This window comes from Mytilus galloprovincialis, chromosome 2 (genome assembly GCF_965363235.1).
Source record: "Mytilus galloprovincialis chromosome 2, xbMytGall1.hap1.1, whole genome shotgun sequence".
NCBI lineage: Eukaryota > Metazoa > Mollusca > Bivalvia > Mytilida > Mytilidae > Mytilus > Mytilus galloprovincialis.
Window position 1 is genome coordinate 31,720,950 of NC_134839.1, and position 18,215 is coordinate 31,739,164.

Genomic DNA, 18,215 nt, shown 5'->3' on the forward strand with positions numbered 1-18,215 from the left:
AATACATGATCGTCTTGGAGTATAAATTCTAGGTACTGACGTTCCTTATCATCTTAATAACGTGTTATATTATTATTTTATTTGTCTTTGTGAAGTAATACTTTTACTGTTAAGTCTATGTTTGCTAATATCCATTTGACGTGGCTTGGTACTTAAACATCCCGTCATTGTGTTATTGTGCTATGTTAATTTTTTGCATGATTGTATTTTGATTTTGCTTATATGTGCTTTGTCTATATGCCTTTTTGTTTTTCTTTTTGGAATATATTTTTTTATAGTGATTAAGATTTTAACACGATGTTGACTGCTATATCCCTATTTTTGACATGTTTACCTATTATGTCTGTTTGGTTTGTTAATACATCTTTCTCAAGTTAATGAAATTTCATGCGACTGCCAAACAAGTGAGGAGTTTAGTTAGGCTAACATTTCGTTCTGTCGAAAAAGGCCCACCAAACGGTACTTCTTAGCACTTCACATTACACTATAATATACCAAAGGGAATAGAACTAATAAGATATTTTTACTGATCTTACTGATTTTTTTGGCTGAATTCAAGCTGCTTTTAAAGACTGAATACCCCCCCCCCCTCACACACAAACACACACACACATATTTCGCCGTAAAATCCGTTCAAAGATGTATACATTATAAAACTACAAAATTAACACTGTAATATTTATTTGAAGCAAAGACAGTAATTTGGCTGCTTGATAATTAAGGTTTTCATTAGATAACCATGATGATTCTAAGAAAACAACGTATACGGAAGATTTTCGTAAATGTCCATTCCTTGACGATCCTTTACATTGATAAACGCAATTACAAAATATTTCTGATTTTTATATATCAGTAAATGTCCGTTCCTAAGAGATCTTTTACAGATCAATGTATCTCTATTAAGTGTTATAAAAACAATTTCCTGTGTCGTATCGTTTGTTGATTACTGGTATCGTTCCTGAACAGTTTGATTTGACAAGATGGCGCCTTAGGTTAGGAATGATGAATCACTTAACAATATAGTCGCTTGTTTTATCAATAACATTAAATAATATATACATTTATGTTCATAAAAAAAAATTAAAATAACAAAAATACTGAAGGAAAGTCCCCAATGAAATGACAAAACCAATCAAACACATTAAACGAATGAAATGTACGTATGAAGGTATAAAGATGATGCATGATATAAATATTTTTATTTTTGTAATATTAAACGTTAAATACTACTTTCATTTTGCACAGCACGTGTTCTCTTTATAACACGATAATAAATTTCCTTAAGCAAAGAAAACATCATAAGCTGAAGACAAATAGATAAATCCCGAGGCAACAGTAGCTTATCGATGTTCAAATGCAATAAATCCATCTTGAATATACAAATCCAAATAGAATACAAAGACTGCGGGAATCGCAAAAAGAGCGAGACCAGGTGTGTCAGTAGCTACGATAACTCCCGAGGCAGCAGTAGCCTTTTATGTTCAATTATTTTCAATTTTTCAATTCTAAAAAGTTCATCGGCAGATACACCAAGACAATTTAAGTGCATATTCCGTATCAACTTCACAATTGATAAATACTCGTCTTGAAGTATAAATTCTAGGAACTGACGAATTTTTATACGCCCGTCAAATTTTTGACGGGACGTATTATGTTATACAAATGTCCGGTGTCCGTCTGTCTGTCCGTCTGTCCGTCTGTCCGGCGTAAACATGTCGCACCGTAACTTGAGAACGGGGGGTGTTTTTTTCACATGTCGCACCGTATATCATAAACAATTTTTGATTATTGCTTAAAACTTTACACAATATTCTTACTTATATTAATCTTAAGATCTGTATACTTTTTGGTGATGATTCAAAATTTCATTTTTGAGTTATTGAGTATTTTGTAAAAAAAGGGGGAGGGGGTTTTTACATGTCTATTGCTTAAAACTTTACATGCTTCTTTGTTATATTAATCTAAACATCTGTATACTTTTTGGTGATGATTCAAAATTTTATTTTTCAGTTATTTAGAACTTTGTAAAAAAGGGGGAGGGTTTTTTTACATGTCGCGCCGTATCTCAAAAAAAAATTATGATTGTTGCTTAAAACTTTACACACTTCTTTGTTATATTAATCTAAAGATCTGTATACTTTTTGGTTTTGATTAAAAATTTTATTTTAGTGATATTTAGTTTTTTTGAAGAAAAAAAGAGGGGGGGGGTTCACATGTCCCTCCGTATCTCAAAAACTATATATGGTTATTGCTTAAAACTTTCTCAGAAATTATTTATGATTATTGCATAAAACTTTCATACAAGATGACGGGCGTATCATGCGCTCATGGTGCAGCTGTTTATTTATCATCTTAATAAGTAAACGTGTTATAATATATTCTTTTATTTGTCTTTGTTAATTATTACTTTTACTATTTAAGTCTTATTTTTCGTAATATCCATTTGACGTGGCGTGGACTTGTACACCTCGTCTTTGTGTTATTGTGCTATGGTAAATTTTTGTATTTTTGTCTTTCGATTTTTTTTTTACATGCTTTGTCTATATGAATTTTTAAATTCTTTGTTTACACATTTTTTTTTTATAGTGATTAGAATTAGAACACAATGCTGACTGCTATAGCCCTATTTAAGACATTTTGACCTATTATAAACCTGAGAATGGAAATTGAGGATCTGTTCGTTTTGTTCTGACATCCTTGCAATATAATATTAATTTTATGCGACTGTCATACAAGTGAGAGGTTTAGCTGTCTATATAACCAGGTTTGACCCCAATTTTCTACATAAGAAAATGCCTGTACAAAGTCAGGAATATGACCGTTGTTTTCCATTCGTTTGTTGTGTTTTAGCTTTTGATTTTGTCAAATTTCCGTTAAGAATTTTCCTCGAAGTTAGGTTTTTTTTTTTATTTTACCTTTAATTAGCTTATTAGCCTATTCAATTATTTATGTTTATAGGATGAGTTTTTTGACACACAGAACTGACCAAGTATGATATAGCACATATCTTTATGTATAATTATCATGTTAAAGAACTTTTTCGTATGTTTTGTTTCAATTTGTGTACCTAAATGCAGTAATCTATTATCTAAAACCTGGAATCAAGAAATTTTATATTGAGAAGTTGAAGGTGTTCAAGAAAACAGTTTCTATGGAGAATGTTTTTTTTCTACAATATGACGGTTTCCCTTCTTTTTTATATAGCCAGTGATATTGAATTGACTTTAAAAACAAATCTCCCAAGAAAACGTGTTTGATACCTATATTCTGAAGAGGAAAGAACACAGGCTAGACGCCTAGACAACATTTTTCCACAGCTAATGTGTTTCATGTAAAATAGACTTATTTGTAAACTGTGTTTCAAGGAGTTTCTTTTCATATAGTTTTACAATCCAGGGCACGAAAGCATGATTAGTTGAATTTCTATTGGGCGGTTTATTGCAATAAACATTACTATAAATATAAGAAGATGAGGTATGTTTGCCAATGAAACAAGGGTTCCAAATGACAGAGAACAATTACAGGTCACGGTAGGCCTTCAAAGACGATAAAAAAAAACATACCGCATATCAATTTCGTAATTAGAATAAAAACACAATAAACAAAACACATGTTTTAGAAAAACATCATTGAAATAGAAATTGCATAAATGAATAACAGGGTGTACATATCTATCGGTATTATTATATAAGTTTTATCTGTATTTCAAAGTTTTATTACAGCAGTTATTTTTCTTTTTAGTTGACAAAATTCCACAAAAGTAGGAGCATTTAAAATGGAATAGTTTTCGATTAAGATAAAACTATTTACAACATAAGAGCAACATGTCCGAGTTGAAATCAATATTTAATAAGTTTTAAAGAAAAATCTAATCGATGTTGAAGAATGCAGGTTGGATATTATTTGATAAGTTTATAAAAAAAAAGCTAATCGATGTTCAAGGTTGCATGCTACTTTATAATTGAAAGGATAATATTCTCATCGTTGCTAATCGATTGTCTAAAGCCTAAATATTTAACAAATCCTGTCTTATTCGATCGATTACCGTAAACAATAGTAAACATCAATGATAGGATTATAATTGCTATTTTGAATTCATTTGAGTAATTTGAGGCATTGACTTATAGAAACGTGGTGTCAATTATAGATTGTGGAAAGATAATAGATTGTAACTCTATACGCATAACACGATTCTTATTATTATATATTGATAAAAAGGGATCTAAATATATAACAACCGACATGTACATGTAAAGCAAATCAGCTTTGTAACATACCTTAGTTCTAAAGAGGTGGTTAGGCATAAAATATCAAAGCTTCATCTAATACTGGTAAGTTTTAAAATAACTTTCATTATTGCTTTAAGCTAACCTGAACAATTTAGGCTCATGTGTTTACTATAAATAACATGCAGGAGAAGACCTTGAAGTTTTTAATAAGCTAAAACTAGAAATAATAAGTTGTGTAATAAGGAGTTGCATGTGACATGTTTATTTCGTTCAAGGTTAGCAACTTAGATCTAATTCAAATTTGACTTCCAAATTGTAATGTTTTTGTCCTTTGTTTACTTTTTTTTTGAAAACAACTATATATTTTGTTAGGAATTGTTAAATGAGTACCTTAGCCATTTTTGGCACAACTTTTTGGAATTTTGGATCCTCAATGCTCTTCAACTTTGTTCTTGTTTGGTTTTATAAATATTTTGATATGAGCGTCACTGATGAGTCTTATGTAGACGAAACGCGCGTCTGGCGTACTAAATTATAATCCTGGTACCTTTGATATCTATATAACACAAATGAAATCTTTTGATTAAAAATTGAACTGACAAAAGTTTTTTGACCAAGCAAACTCATACATTTCATGAAGATAACAGTTTTCCCTCCTTCAAAGCAAGTTTTCCTAATAGACATTGGACGTATTGTATATTGATGTATAATGAGAAGTTAAAATATGATTTCTCTAAATATATCTAGAACGTTATCAATTTTCACGAAAGGTAACATGCGTCAAAACCTTTGATGAGTTTAATGATAAAATCATAAAATCTTGGAGGGGAACAATTTATTCTGGTGGCAACAAGTGAAAATATTAGTAACAACTAATTAGGCCCCGATTGGTATGCGCTAATTGACATCTGTGACGTAGGAAACATAATTTTTATCGATGACGAAAGGCGTTGGCGAAGGGACATGTATAAGTGTCCTAATTTAAGGCGACAGTTGTTTACCGATGGTCAAATCTCATTAATCGACAAAGAAGAGACAAACAAGGTAACCAACATAAATGTAATGAATCGCATGATCTATAAAAGGAGCAAGTATGGGTATTTTGACAGGGTAGGCTATTGCTAATCATGCTTCACTTGTCACTTAGTCAAACTATCATACTCGGGAATAACTCAACAAGGCATGAGAAATATTTGGTTAAAGAGTGACGTTGGCTGGACAAGTTTTGGGGATTGAACACTGGGGAAGGACAAAACTTAGTGAGTTCAATATATACAATATATATTAAAATAATATGATAACATAATGCAAGTTATCATAAAATTAAAACTGAATAATACAATATATATAGGAAGACGTGGTGTGAGTGCCAATGAGACAACTCTCCATCCAAATAACAATTTTGAAAAAGTAAACCATTACAGGTCAATGTACGGCCTTCAACACGGAGCCTTGGCTCACACCGAACAACGAGCTATAAAGGGCCCCAAAATTACTAGTGTAAAACCATTCAAACGGGAAAACCAACGGTCTAATCTATATCAAATAAAAAACACGAGAAACGAGAAACACGTGTAAATTACATAAACAAACGACAACTACTGTATGTTTTCACTGTCCCCTTTACTTATAAATCAGCCAACAGTTACAAGGAAATTAATTCAGAATTTTTTGTATGAATGAGTTGAAATCCAACAGGCTTGCCATTCTTGGCAAACAAAATGTCTGACTAAACTGCCGTTTTCTTTTTGTCAGTTCTGACTGTTTTACAGACGACTTAAATATGCCCTTTACCTTAAACAAATTAAATCTTTAAATGTATTTGCTTTCCTAATTCTAAACGCATAAACACCCTTGTTATTGAATATCATCAACGATTTGACATTGTAACTAAGCAATCTATTTTCTATACAATGACAAAATAAACATTCGGTCCCGTGAACAAAGTTATTTCATATGCATTTTATAAACAAAACACGCAAAGTAAAAAAGTCGCATCTGCTCTAAATAAAATATACAGTGTAGTGTTCTAAGTATATAGGACAATTATATAAAAATTATAAAACAGTCTAACGGCTCTTACACAAGATTCGGACTATTGTATGTTAATGGAGTATAACATTAATAACCATAAATTAAAACTTAAAACATTTACTAAATTTTTTCACAGATACAAAGATTTGATCAGTAAATTTGACTTGTCCTGTAGAAAACTTATTAAAAACGGTATTTCACATCCTAAATATAACGGTAACATGGTACTAAAAGCGCGAAAACCACTATGTGATCTGAGTAAATTATGGAACATTATCATAAAAAGTAAAGGTTATCTTACCAATGTTGTAATAAGATCTTTTTGTTGTCTATTCGTTTGATGTGTATTATCATTTAATTTTGTCGTTTGATAAGGGACTTTCCATTTGAATTTTTCTCGGAGTTCAGTATTGTTGTGATATTACTTTAAATATAGTTTACATTGGCACAACTATCGATTTTGTCACCGGCATAACTTAATTTGTTTTCGTTTTAATTGGAATGTACAAAAAGACATCCCGGTCCATTTTCTATAAAGAGGTTAACTCCTAACTATCCTACAGCCTGTCGATACTTTTTTTTTTGGCATTGGACAAGTCAAGTCTTTTGCTTTTAACTAGCTTTCAGGAACTGCGAGTACTATAAATCGTACTTTCATGTTAATTTGACCTGTTGATTCAATTTGTAATGATTTTGTGTTATTTAATGTTCACTTATTTAGTGTTACATTTCGTCTCTCTATTTTCAATATATACCAAATTTAATAACTATTTGGTATGACTATAAATTTTCACTTCTGTTACCGTACTATGAACAACAAAATTCTATATTTTGTAATATATATTTCCGTTCTTCGTTACTGTATACCTACCAACATAATTATTTTCATTTACCTGTATTTATTATTCTATTTGGCTGTTGTCTTTCCGATTTTTTAAAATCTCATCCCTTATTTTATTGATTTTGTATCTTCATTTTGTCATATATCAAATTTTATTCGTTCAGTGTATGTTCACTTGTTTATGTTTTATGTCTTTTGATTGAGGTAAGCCAGCAACCATTTGATTTTCTGGGGGGGGGGGGGGGGGCTATGGTTTTTTTTGGAAAAAAAAGTTTGTTTCCAGTTTTTGAAGAAAAAAATAATTTGTTTTTGATTCTGAGAAAAAAAAATTGTTTGTTTCACCCCCAGCTGCCACTATATGTAATGCTAAAATTGAAAGAAAAAAATTGTTTTCGACTTGTAGCGAAAAAAATAGATTGTTTTTCGCCACAGGCGAAAAAAAAAGTTTGTACAGAAAAAAAAACCATAGCCCCCCCCCCCCCCCCCCAGAAAATCAAATGGTTGCTGCCTAAGCCATTTCAATTGATATTTTATTGTGCATTATTGTTATTTGATGTTGTGATGTTACACTATTGTTTAAGGTATGGTTTGTACCCTTTAAAGCGTTTAAACCAGCTGCATTTGTTTACACCTATCCTAAATAAGAAATCTAATGTTCAGTTGTTGTCGTTTGTTGATGTGGTTCATAAGTTTTTCTCGTTTCTCGGTTTTTACATATATTAGACCGTTGGTTTTCCCGTTTGAATGGTTTACACTAGTCCTTTTTGGGGCCTTTCATAGCTTGTTTTTCGGTGTAAGCCATGACTCCGTGTTGATGATCGTACTTTGACCAATCATGGTTTACTTTTACAAATTGTGACTAGGATGGAGGGTTGTCTCATTAGCATCCACACCACATCTTTTTATATCTATATAATTGTATTTACTAGCTGTAAAAATACTATTTTTATCCATCTTTTCAAACTTGACCTAACCACTACTCTACATTTATATGAATGCATTAAATTTGTATTAATGTAGTTTTGCCCCTACTTTTTAGTTAATGCACAAGATAGAAGAAATACATTTCGAAGATGTATGGGATAAGATTTGGAAGTTATTCGCGATAGACAACGAAAATCAAAGGCCGATAAGTTTGTTCCGGGATCTTGTACGATATTCTACTATAAAGCAGTATATGTTAATTAAGAAACGAAAACACAATCATTTCAATAAGTTAACACCGTGGAATGCAGGTAGATTTAAATGTACATAAGAAATATAGTAATTATACAAATATTATTCCTATACAAAAACATAATATATTTATTTGTTTTATTAGTAATCTGAACGTAAGATATTAAAATTTCTCTGACAAAGACATCAGCAGAGATTAAATCTAATTCTATCTGTGGTAATTTCTTTAAAACTTTGCGACAAATATAAGGAGCGAAAAAAAACCTAGATTTGTTGGAAATACTTAGGCAGTTTAACTGGTTTTATCTTATGTAATTTTGGAATGGTAAACGCACAATTCTTTTGGTAACTTTTCACTGCGTTAATAATTTGATTTCAATAATACAAAAATCCAACCAACATTTTTCTACTTTAACCTAACGGGTCCATAGGTGGCCTGTTGCAAGGCAAAATTTATGTCCCTATCCAATATACTCTCAATTTCCAGTGGCAGTCCAAATTTCCCCGACCATCATCCCAGATGGTCTCTATTATTTCAAGACCTACCTATAGTATTTATTGTGAACTTGTTCTCGTCCTGAATATACATGAAATATTTGCCACTGGACGTTAAGCAACCAACAATCAATCAATCAAACTTTAACGCATTATATGTCCAATAATAAAAAAGCATTTACAAACTATTAAAAGTTATGATGTTTTGCAATAGCGCATAATTATTGATAATAAAAACATTTGAAGAACTAACTTTATAAAAAGTAACATTTAAAAAAAGATACATTTACGTTTAAGAGGACTGTTTACAAGGCAAGTGTGCAAATCCACACTCCATGAAAAATACAGCAGGAATGTAACAGATGTTTTTCACTTGGTAACAATATAAAAAAGAAGATGTGGTATGATTGCCAATGAGACAACTATCCACAAAAGACCAAAATGACACAGACATTAACAACTATAGGTCACCGTACGGTCTTCAACAATGAGCAAAGCCCATACCGCATAGTGAGCTATAAAAGGCCCCGATAAGACAATGTAAAACAATTCAAACGAAAAAACTAACGGCCTTATTTATGTAAAAAAATGAACGAAACACAAATATGTCACACATAAACATACGACAACCACTGAATTACAGGCTCCTAACTTGGGACAGGCACATACATAAATAATGTGGCGGGGTTAAACATGTTAGCGGGATCCCAACCCTCCTCTAACCTGGGACGGTGGTATAACAGTACAACATAAGAACGAACTATAAAAATCAGTTGAAAAAGGCTTAACTCTTCAAATTTACTTCGTCTGTTTTTATAGACATTCCCCTATTTATATATACATTGGAGTTCAATATTTTTGTTATACTTTTTATCTAGCATGATCACTTTAATGCACTGCTGTTTTGTATGTGTTCGCTTCGCTATGCATTTAGTTATAGAATCTAAATTTAGTTTAATTTAATAATTCTTCTGTTCGTTGTGTATTTTTTTTTGTTGCTATGAGACGTTGTCTATGTTCTTGCATCGTGTATAGTTCAGTGTTGACTGCTTTGCCCCTATTTTTGACATTTGTACCTAGTATGTATGTTTGTGATGTTCACGCATTGTTGTCAAGATAATGGAGTTTAATGCAACTGTCTAAAAAATGTGAGAGGTTCAGCTAGCTTTAAACAAAGGTTAAATCAATCTTTTTTAACATAAGAAAATGTCTGTACCAAGTCAAGAATATGACAGTTGTTATCAATTGGTTTGATGTTATCAAACATTTGATTTAGCCATTTGATGAAGGACTTGGTATTTTTAACCTCTTTTTTGTCAATGATATGATTGAAACATACATTTTTATATTTTGATTGTTTGTACTCTTTGATTGTGTTTTTAAAATCAACATCGGATTTAGACCGCCACTGCAGTAGGCAGTTCAGGAGTTACACTCAATATAGAAATAAGGGGATGCCTGAATAGTAACAGCACTTACAGAATGTGACAGGGTAGACTATGATCGTGGGTGCCAAAACTTTCCTGAGTTACTATATTTTAGTTTTCACAGTGAATTGCCAATACCTTTTGTCATTCAACGGAGATCCAAATACTTATTGCAGAAATAGAGGAAAGAAGGGAATTATTCCTTAATTTAACATTAGAATCACAAGATAAGACTCAAATAAGATTGACGTTTTAAAATGCAGTTGTCGCGCTTTTGTCAATGAAGGTAGATGTAGTTTATCTATGTTTTAAATGTTAGACATAGTTAGCTGAAGGAATTGCTTGAACAACAGAAGAAGCGACACATGGTAATGATTACATTTCAAACTTAATTCACAGTGTGAATCAATACTCAGTCAAAATTAAACAATTTCACAAGTTTGTTTGAGAGCAACAAATTCACCATTTTACCCGAATTAAATATTTGACCTGCATCTCATATAATTCCTAATAAAACTCAAAGTCCTACGTTCCAATTAAAAAAGATAAACACATTTTTACCTAATTAACACAAAATTAATGATTTGAATTCCATTTATTAAAGACGGAATTAGTTGTGCCAACTTTCATGTAAACAGTTGGATTTTCTGTTAAAATAAGTGTGACACAATTGAGCGTTGAACCGAGTAGATACGTATCTAGTCAGGATTTAAATGCAAGTTGTAAATATAAAAAAAGAAGATGTGGTATGATTGCCAAAGAGACAACTGTCCAAAAGAGACCAAAGTGACACAGACATTAACAACTATAGGTCACCATACACCTTCAACAATGAACAAAGCCCATCCCGCATAGTCAGCATGATGTAAGATCATTTTAGATTTTTTTATTGATATTATTTATGACTAAATGTCTTGGTTACAATTTCATTTTTAACAGAAGTGACAGATATTGACAGTATAAAAAAAGCATAACAGAACGCCAGAATCAAGTACTTGTAGCGACTCAGTTATATGGCAGATCTTTCTCACTTGTTCCGTTAGTTAAAATCATTTGATCTTGTCAAGTTTTTATAGACATCCTTTTCCCCTTTCTACAATAAAATAAGAGTATTGTCCAGTTCCTTAAATATAAAAATCCATTCCATTCGCTTAGGATTTTTGAATAATCGAAGGCACATATTGCCTGGCTTCATTTTGTCCTACTTTCACTCATGCATGAGAAAGTCAAGTCAGGCGTACTTAACTATCAGCCTTTCAGAGGTTTTATGAATAAAATATTTTTCATTGTCGAATAAAGAATCCTTACTTCAAACTGGAACTAACACCAATGACATCTTTCTATATGTTAAAATATCTGTTCATTTTGTTTCGAGGAGATGTCGTCTTTTTTCCCTAGTAAATCAGAATTCGAAAACAATTGGTCCAACACTTCTCAAGTCCTCTCACTGAAACGAAACTATTTTCAAATCTGTATGATAGTTAATCGCTTTAGATTAAATGGTTATTTACGTTAAGTATCTAACATTATATAAAGAATTATCTCTAAAATAATAAAATCATTATGTAAACTAGCCAGTAATACAGCTATTCACCAGAGAATAGGACGAGGATGTTAACCCCAATTGGTCAGCTTTTTCCTTTTAAAAATCAGATTTGGTTTCTCTATTCTCTCTGAAATTGATATAAATCAGGTTTCTTTCCTTTCTTATTGGCGTTATGTTTTAATTTGTATATGCACAAACCAAACTAAACAATGTTTGACAACATACATTAATACTATATTATTGATAAAATATGTCACGAATTATTATGATGAACTCTAAATTTTGTTGGACTGGTGTTGATAAATCAAATGGAATATATTGAATAAAAGAAACAGTAGTATACCGCTGTTCAAAAGTCATCACTCGATTGAGAGAAAACAAATCAGGGTCACAAACCATAACTGAGGGAAACACATCAACTATGAGAGAAAAATCCGAAACAACAGAAACACTGAACTGCTACAAAAACAAATATACATATAAAAGGACTATTTGATAACAACTGTCATATTCCAAACATGGTACAGGACATTTAAAGAAAAACTGATTGGTTAAACCTGCTTTTTTGGCTAGCCAAATCTCCCACTTATATTGCAAGGAGTTGAAAATGTTTGTTAATTTGCTTTTTATCTTATCAACTGGCAAAATCAAAAGCTCAAACACACCAAACAAATGAAAAACAACTGTCATATTCTTGACATAACACATGCATTTTCTTACGGAGTAAAAGTTACAAACTACAGATACAGAAAGCGATTTAACTGTAGGTTGTTAATAATATATTTAAATGTGAGATATCCAAATTGTGTTTGCTTGTTTCCTATTTTCATGATTTGAGTTGATTCCTTTAACATTGATGATTTTGGTTTATATTTCCTCAAATTAATTTCAATAATGTTTATTCTTACTTTGTATTGTACGAACATAATTTGATACATAATAATACTTGTTTTCGATCAAACATTTAAAAAAAAATGTATTTAAAAAAAGCATGATAATAAATTTCAAGGCAAAATTCTTCAGATAACTATTATGGATAATGAAAGTTCAATGTAGATATAGTTTGCTTCCTTGAAGATCTGCGGCACATTTCACAAAACCTGATCGTAAATCATAAAAATTGTATTATAATGAAATTAACGGTACCAATTTTCTTGCACCAGATGCGCATTTCGATAATACATGTCTCTTCAGTGATGATCGTGGCCAAAATATTTGAAATCCAAAGCTTATATGAAAGATGAAGAGCTATAATCCAAAAGATCCAAAAAGTATAGCCAAATCCGTGAAAGGAATCAGAGCTTTGCATGAGGGAGATACATTCCTTAAATTATAATAATTTCTATCATTTTGTAACAGCAAATTTTATTAACATAAAAAAAATCCGTATTTTCATGCCAGTACCGAAGTACTGGCTACTGGGCTGGTGATAACCTCGGGGACTAATAGTCCACCAGCAGAGGCATTGACCCAGTGATAGTAATGAAATTGTTATAAATTAGGGCCAATCTTAGTACATGTAGTTAGACTTAGTAACTGAGACTCATCTTTTAACTGTTATAACAATAAAATCATTTATGTTTAATTTCATTATCGCAAGTGTTTATAAAAGATAGCGTTGAAATAAACATAAGGTTTCAGAAAAAGGATCGAACAGATTTAAAAGTCTTATTTCTTTTTTTGATTATTTTTTTTCATGAAATATGCACAAATAATTCTGTAGAGTGTAGAATTGTTTCTTGTTTTAACGTTCTGTTTAATATATCGGCTTTTTAAAGTATATGAATTATTAAATGTAAATCTCTGTAAAGTAATAGTCTGGCAGTCATTATAAAGGTTATCGATCATTTGATTAATTATTAGAGTACTTATGTCATGTAATTATCGATGAGACAGAGTCCTACATTAAACACTTTAAAATTGCATAGCATTTTACAAAGTGTTAGGCTTGAAGGGAATTTTTCTAAGTTTGTATTTTTGTAAAATATGTTTAGGTTATAGTGATAATCCGATTATTAAGTTATTGACATATAAAAATAAGAAGATGTGATTCGATTGCCTATTAGACACCTCTCCATTAAACATTTAATTTTTCAACTATAGATTACAACATGGCCTAACAATGAGCCAACCCACACCGCATAATCAGCTATAAAAGGACCCGGAATGTCAAATGTTAAACAATTCAAACGAGAAAACAAACTGTTCATTTTCTGTGCAAAACAATGAACAAAAACAAATTAGATATACCACAGCAAATAACAAGCACTGATTTGCAGGCTGTTGACTTAGTTTGTTTTCGCCAAACACTCCTTCTAACCTCGGACAGTGGTGTAACAGTACAAAAACGAACAATCTAAAAAAATCAGTTGAAAACATCAGATTTTTACACAGCAGAAAAAAAAACATCTAGTAAAAAGTTATCAAAGGTGCCAGGCTTACAACTTTATACGCCAGACGCGTGTTTCTTCTACATGACGCTCAGGTAAAAATAGTTAGAATACCAAACTAGTTACCACAGGTCCCATGCTTATAATTTAAACAGCCCGACTCGCGTTTCGTCTGTGTAAGACTTGTTAGTGACATTCAGAACAAAATAGTGAGAAAGCAAAACAAGTATAAAGTTGAAAAGCATTGTGTATCCATAATTCAAAAAGTTGTACCAAAAAGGTAATCTATGCCTGGAATACGAAAATATTTAGTATACATCCCCACAACAAAAAAGACAATAAAAACAGTTCTGAGAGTACGCCCAACTACTAACAGTTAATTCAAAGCCAATAAAAATTACTAAAACAAATCATGCATCTAAGACTTAAATATCAATTAGTTATCCTATGCATACTGATGACGATGCTTACAGCAAAGTTTTAAAATGAAAAAAAAAATGGTCAATTCAGTCATTTTTCAAAACTTCTATTTTCTTGAATTTATTCTTACACAAGTTTCACTTAATCTGCAATAAATCGAATCACTATCCATACAACTATGCTTCATTACATTTGCTGAAAATCTGTATGTTCAACTTCATAATTATTGTTCAAAGTTAACATATTTGCATGATCAAATGCACTTCAATAGATAGAAATACAAGCTAAAAACATCGTCTTTTCTATTAGACCGAATTTATTGACAATACATCATCTGCATATGCTTTATTTACAGCTTTGTCTTGTCTCTGGTCTTTGATGACAGCATAAGAATACAGTTGTACATCTTCAGTTATTTTGGAAAAGTTACACAATACTAACATCAATCAGGAAGCAAAATCTAATTCCCAATCTATTCATACAAATATATTATATAAAAGGATGTCCTGATTTCATTATTGTTGTTGAGTGACAGTCAATCGTTGCTGTCAACGAACTAATACTTCAATAAAACTTCTTACTTGCCTCAAAGATTGCTTCATTTTGGTAATCAAACTCTAGATTTTCTTGAGTTCTTTTATTTTCCCCGAAATAGAATCACAAGGACTATTGTACTACTGTTCCTTCTTTGTCTATTATAATAATTTATTTATCTAGACCTATTGTTACATTTTCCATTACTGTTAAAACTATTTTAGGAAACACATTAATACAAACAATACCTTGCAATTAAATGAAAAAAAAGGAAAATACAACAAATTGACCGCCACTTTATTTTTCATAGAAACTTTTTATCAAATCAATCTAATGAGAACCTAGTTAGCATTAGGTAGTAGACTAATTGACATTTTTTTAAACATTTTATCAGATGTTAATCTTATTAATAGCCGTTTAAGTAATTGCTTTATTTTTCAGATTATATATCTATTGATGATGTATTATTGCGAATTAAACTTAAATGAAGAAAAATCAACACTTCTTACAGTAAATTCGATCTGATATAAGGCTAATACTATTAATCGATTGATGTGGCAATGAGTCGTGCTGAGCGACAACCGGATTATTTAATTGTAGCATACATAGTCGTTCCGACTACGATCTTGATACTACTGTTACTGTTGCTGTACGTCACATGTTCAAAACGCTTCCGTCTCAACTGGTATGAAAGATTTCTATTGGAAGAAAAATCAAGTGATAAAAAGTTCAGTGAGGCAAAGAATATTAAATTACCACCGAAAGCATCTGTGACTAACGTGTTGTCAGCTATAGGTGTAGGTAAAGAAAGAAGATATTCAAAGGTTCATTTTAAAACTGAATGGATGCCGGTCTCACGGAAAATGGGCTCAAGCCCCAGTTCTCCTACAAGAGATGTCAGTGAAAAATTTTGGGTACCACCGGCTGTGTTAGAGAGGAAAAGAGCACAGAGTTTGGTTCCAACTGTTCCACATCATGATAGTGATGACGGTAGGATATTTTATATTTTAACAATTAACAACAACTAAAATAAATAATATATTTTAACAGAGATGTTTTTTTAAACTTTATAAATAAATTGTACAACTGAATATTTGCTTTACAATTTACCTATTTAAATCATATGAACAATATGAACAATGATTTTAAATATATTCTATATTCTTCTTTCAAGTAATATATTTTCTTAAAGGTTTAGGGATTAATCTTTGATATATTTTGACGTTCCTTGCGAAAAAAAGATATATAGAATCAACAATGAGGAATTAACAAAAATGAAATCTTATGGACAAATACATAGGACATAACAATCAAATACATAAATAGGATTTACTAGCTGACAATTCCGACGAACGAGAAAATAAAATACAAAATTTTAAATTTTCGATTGGAACTATATGAATCAGCCAAAATGAAATAAAATGTATGTCTGTCTGTATAAACGTGTTTGTGTGCATGCGTTCGTGTGTATGTATCTAAATATGTAGGCATATAACTCGGAACGCATTTATGTGTGCATATGCATATATTTCCGCATTTGAGTTTTCAAAGTATACAAACATAAATGAAGAGTAGTTTTATCTAAACAGCAAAGTAAATAAAATGTACAAATATGTAATGTGTGCATATGCATATATTTGCGCATTTATGTTTTCAAAGTATACTAACATAAATGAAGAGATGTTTTATCTAAACAGCAAAGTAAATAAAATGTACAAATATGTAATGATCGAGTATAAATTGCTTTGAGCAGTTACAGCTGTTGAAACATACATTAAAATGACATTTAACCGTCAATATATACATGATGTATTATAAGTGAAAAGTGAAACATATGCAAGGTCGTATTGATTTTTATCTACATGTTTTTTTTATGAATTATTACTGAAATATTGTGGAAAGTGATGTGTGATTTTTACACTGACACGTACCGACTCTTTAGTTATTAGAATAAGATGATATGGTATGATTACCAATAATACAACTCTCCAACAAAGACCAAATAAGACTTGGTTAGTTTATTATACATTTTTTAAAAATTGATAAAGAATTACATGCACTAAAAGCATATAAAAGGGGGATCTATGTCAAGAAAGTTGCATTAACAATTTTTACGATTTTTAAGAAAAAAAGAGATTGAAATATTCTTTCATAATTAACGTCATAGGTTCTTATCGTTAGAAAAGAGAGGCAAACATACCAATGGGTTATTCAAACTCATATATATAACTTTAAACTTCTAATTTGATGTGAAAAAGTTACATTCTAATTGCTATAAAAGAAAATGTCATTTGCTTAAAAAATCTTTGTAATCTGTGTAAGACGCTCTAATTTTACGTCATCACTGGAGAGATATTTTTCTTCTATGTTATGTAATAGTTTGAGTATTTCACTAGGTTAGGAAATAATATATGAATACAAAACTGAATTAAATTAATTTTTTATTTAGTTTAGAATTCACTGCACATTACTAATAATAAAGATTCTAAAGGAATCATAATACTTAAATGATACTCGTGATAAGTAATATCAAAGTATGTGTTTAGGAATACAAACTTTTTCATTGTAGGTCCTACTTGTATTCTCGATTTGACTTCTTATTTGCCTTACTATAAAACATAATTGAGAAATTTGACTTTGGTAGCGTATATGTTGTTCTACATATCCCATTGATACCATATTTGTTTAATTGTTCTGCTAAAGTTTCCACTTTATCCGTACATAGTTACTTTTTTTTTAAATCAGCCTTTCTTATGTTGTACTGTTATACTACTGGCCCAGGTTAGGGGAGGGTTGGGATCCCGCTAACATGTTTACCCCGCCACATTATGTATGTATGTACCTGTAATTCAGTGGTTGTCGTTTGTTTATGTGTTACATATTTGTTTTACGTTCATTTTTGTTATATATGAATGAGGCCGTTAATTTTCTCGTTTGAATTGTTTTACATTGTCATTTTGGGGCCTTTTATAGCTGACTATGCGGTGATGGACTTTGCTCATTGTTGAAGGCCGTACGGTGATATATAGTTGTTATTTCTGTGTCATTTTTGGTCTCTTGTGGAGAGTTGTCTCATTTGCAATCATACCACATCTTCTTTTTTATATTTGATATAATTTCTTG

At 30.9% G+C, this 18,215-nt stretch overlaps 1 protein-coding gene across 2 annotated transcripts in view; it reads left to right on the forward strand.

Moving 5' to 3' along the window:
- The first annotated feature begins 4,187 nt into the window (after window positions 1-4,187).
- LOC143063368 (synaptotagmin-6-like) overlaps window positions 4,188-18,215 on the forward strand; it is a 72,794-nt gene continuing 58,766 nt past the window's right edge. Inside the window, exons 1-2 of one of the 2 annotated variants that reach the window (XM_076235486.1) lie at window positions 4,188-4,331; window positions 15,534-16,082. In XM_076235486.1, the coding sequence (XP_076091601.1) occupies window positions 15,653-16,082 (430 nt within the window). In that variant the 5' untranslated portion in view covers window positions 4,188-4,331; window positions 15,534-15,652. The remainder of the gene's footprint in view (window positions 4,332-15,533; window positions 16,083-18,215) is intronic. The other variant, XM_076235485.1, reaches the window with a different exon arrangement.